Source organism: Triticum aestivum, chromosome 5A (assembly GCF_018294505.1).
Source record: "Triticum aestivum cultivar Chinese Spring chromosome 5A, IWGSC CS RefSeq v2.1, whole genome shotgun sequence".
NCBI lineage: Eukaryota > Viridiplantae > Streptophyta > Magnoliopsida > Poales > Poaceae > Triticum > Triticum aestivum.
The window spans coordinates 8,898,845-8,901,936 of NC_057806.1; the positions used below are offsets into that span (position 1 = coordinate 8,898,845).

The following is a 3,092-nucleotide window of genomic DNA, read 5'->3' on the forward strand; positions in this document are numbered from 1 at the left end:
AAAATTTCTATCTGTGGCATTTTAAATGGTAAGTGAAAAATGCTTCTAAATTCGATTTGGAGTATCGTCTCAAGCAACACTTGCGGCAAGGAGAGAAACAAAATATTTCAGGAAACAAAGAGTTATAAACAGAAGATTTTAGGAAACAAACAGCTATAAGCATCAACACTAAGGCAACATGGCCTTCAGTTCTTCAATTTCTGAGTTTCTTTGCAGGGATTTCAACTTTTCCTTGTAGTTCAGGGGGTTAGTGCCTCTTATTGTGAAGGATTGAAGTTCTTGTGCCAGGGATTCATTTCATGACTTGATACTACAGCTTAGAGGTGCATTTGAAACATGACAAAACAGGTGTTAAATTTTTTTTTCCATAAATCTTGGATCGGGTTCCACTATGGTCAGATAACGGAACAAAAGATTCAAAGCATTCAACATCGCAAAAGAACCAACCACGTCCAACTCCTACTCTCAGGTCCAAACCAAAAGGAAGGTTAAACCACCGCATGCACCGCTAGTGGGAGAGAAGAGGGAAACTACAAAGACAACCCTTTTTTCATAGGAGGGCTGAGAGTAGTCTATGCATCTACACACATTTCTGCATAGCAAATTACAATAGAAGCCAACCGAATATAGTAGTCTATGCATCTACACACATTTCTGCATAGCAAATCACAATAGAAGCCAACCCAATATAGTAGTCTATGCATCTACACACATTTCTGCATAGCAAATGACAGTAAGATGGATAACATGGAACTTGAGGCTGGTCATCTTCATGAAGAATGTACCATCCACATGCATGAGCAGACAAAAAAAAAGGAACATGACTTGAAGTTATAGAAAGAACCTGTAACTTAAATAAGGTGCATTTTCACAATATATAGAGCCCCTAACGTATATGATTTCACTCAGTTGTGCCTTAGAAATAAAATAAATATGGCATCGTACACTGAAAGACGTCTCAGACTTCATAAAAATCTGCTGACCATACTAGAGTTCAACAAAATTCAAAATTTAACAAAGAATTCTACCCTGTGCTGAAATGATATATCAAGATGAGCATAATCTACCAGTGTTCAAAAATAAGATGGAACAAATATTGCATGGAATATGCTACATTAAGTTACTAACACAGCAACGCAAAACATGAAATGTCTGATGCACTCCCTCCGTAAAGAAATATAAGAGCGTGTAGATCACTAAAGTAGTGATTTAAACGAGGGAGTACCTATGTATCCGTTTGCTACCAGCATCAAGCCATACATTGAGCAGAAATCATGCAACTAACAGTGCTATTTTGCATCGTATTGAGAAATGACAGACTTACTAATCATCTGCGATCTATCAACGGTACGTGTCCAAGTCACTTTGAATGGATACTCCTCACGTCGTTCTACAACTAATAGTGCTTGATCATGGTCTGCAAATCTCACATCAACATAGCCGCCTTTCTTATTTGGATCCAGGAAGAGAGACTGCAAAATCAAATTTCAGAATTAGAACATATGTTAGTAACTTCATGTAGTCTGCAGTTGGACAGAATTAGACAAAATTAAATTTGAGAATTACAACATATTGGTATAGAATGATTACTAATGCACATTACCTGACCATACTTCTGTGCGTAGTACTGTACCACAAATTCTGAAACCATGGGTTTACCATCTAAAGCCTCACACCGAAGGGTATCTTTGGGATCATCGTCTGGGAGGTGATTCGTGGGCAGGGGAGCCTTTCCAGATGGCTTTTTGCTCTGTCCAACTGCAGAACTGGGAGAAGGTCTCTTCCTGGTTGTTGACATCTAAAACAGAGTGAATTTAGTCACACACACACACGGTCAAAAATAAGTTAAGAGCACACGAATCAACGTACTCTTGGACAATGACCACCAAGTAATAAATTTAAAGGGACAAAAATAAGATTTTCAGCTCAAAGATTTTTTTTCCCAGAGTCATAAATGAATTCACAGTGCACAGAGGGACATCTTCCTGTACGCATTGTCAGATAAGTAATGAATGAAATGGAACAACCGGCCAGTAATTTATACCAAAAAAAAGGGAGTAACAGGTTGTGCTGGGGAATGCTCCCATGGCTAAGGCCACCCAAGGCCAGCTAAACGAATTGAGAGCATCCGTGCGGCAAATTTAGTTAGGAGAGTGATGAATCTGACCTGAGCTGACCTGCCGGTGGAGAAGGTGTAGCAGACGCGGCCGCCGCCGCCGGAGGTGACTTATGGATGACGGGGAAGGGTTGGGGGCGTCTTGGTTTAGGGTTCTTATTGTATGGTTCGATAGCCCAAAGTGGCCCAACCTAGGCAATCTTAGCCCGGCCTGGGCCCGCCGCGCCGCGGCTGCGCGTGTGCCGCTCACAACTTTCTCGACCGCTCAATGTCTCCAAAAAAGAAAATCTCGACCGCTTCGGGCGATTCCTATTTTTCCCTTCAAGCGTCCATTACTGTGTATTTTTTTACAATAGTGCTTTGAACCTGCGACCTCCCGTCTCGACGCGAGCGAACAAATCAAACTTATGATTGTATGGTTAGAGTGACAGTGGTATCCTCAGGGTTCAAGTCTTAGTGCTCACATTATTTCTGGACTTATTTCGGCGCTGGTCGTGGGGCGTCCGAGTGGCACGAGGAGCTGCGCGGCAGAGGTGGCGACGCATGTGTGGATTGGATTTGGCGTGCTCGTGGGGGCGGTAGCCAGATTGATGTTGTAGCTCCGTCGGGCTGTGCGGGATTCGGTCCGACAGTTATGGCTGGCGTGACGGGGCGTGGTGACAACCCCCCTCTCGTCTTAGTGTTGCGCGTCCCGGCTCTGGCCGTGGGATTCGTCTCCGGCGGTCTTTTTGCTGAAGGTGTTGCGGTGGCGGCTGCCTGCTGGGCCTCCAGATCTGGCTGGCATGGTTGGTGAGGGGTGGCAGCCCTCCCATCCCTACTCTTGTGGCCGCCTTGGGTGATGCGGATCTGCTCGAGGGTTGGACTCCGGGGCGGCGGCCTCGGGACGGAGGTTGATGTGTCCGCTGTCGTGGAGTTCGTGTGGGCGACGTGGCGGGCGTAGTGTGCTTGGTGGAGGGAGGCTCGTCTCTTCTGTCTC

General features: G+C 45.0%; 1 protein-coding gene across 1 annotated transcript; it reads right to left on the minus strand.

The window, feature by feature from the left end:
* Positions 1 to 448: 448 nt before the first annotated feature.
* LOC123106326 (uncharacterized) lies at positions 449 to 2,267 on the minus strand. Its single transcript, XM_044528525.1, has 4 exons — positions 2,168 to 2,267; positions 1,604 to 1,784; positions 1,325 to 1,472; positions 449 to 768 (listed from the first exon to the last, which is right to left on the minus strand). Exons 2-4 carry the CDS (start codon positions 1,649 to 1,651, stop codon positions 635 to 637), a joined length of 330 nt encoding a protein of 109 aa, XP_044384460.1. The 5' UTR covers positions 1,652 to 1,784; positions 2,168 to 2,267; the 3' UTR covers positions 449 to 634.
* Between the last annotated feature and the right edge of the window lie 825 nt (positions 2,268 to 3,092).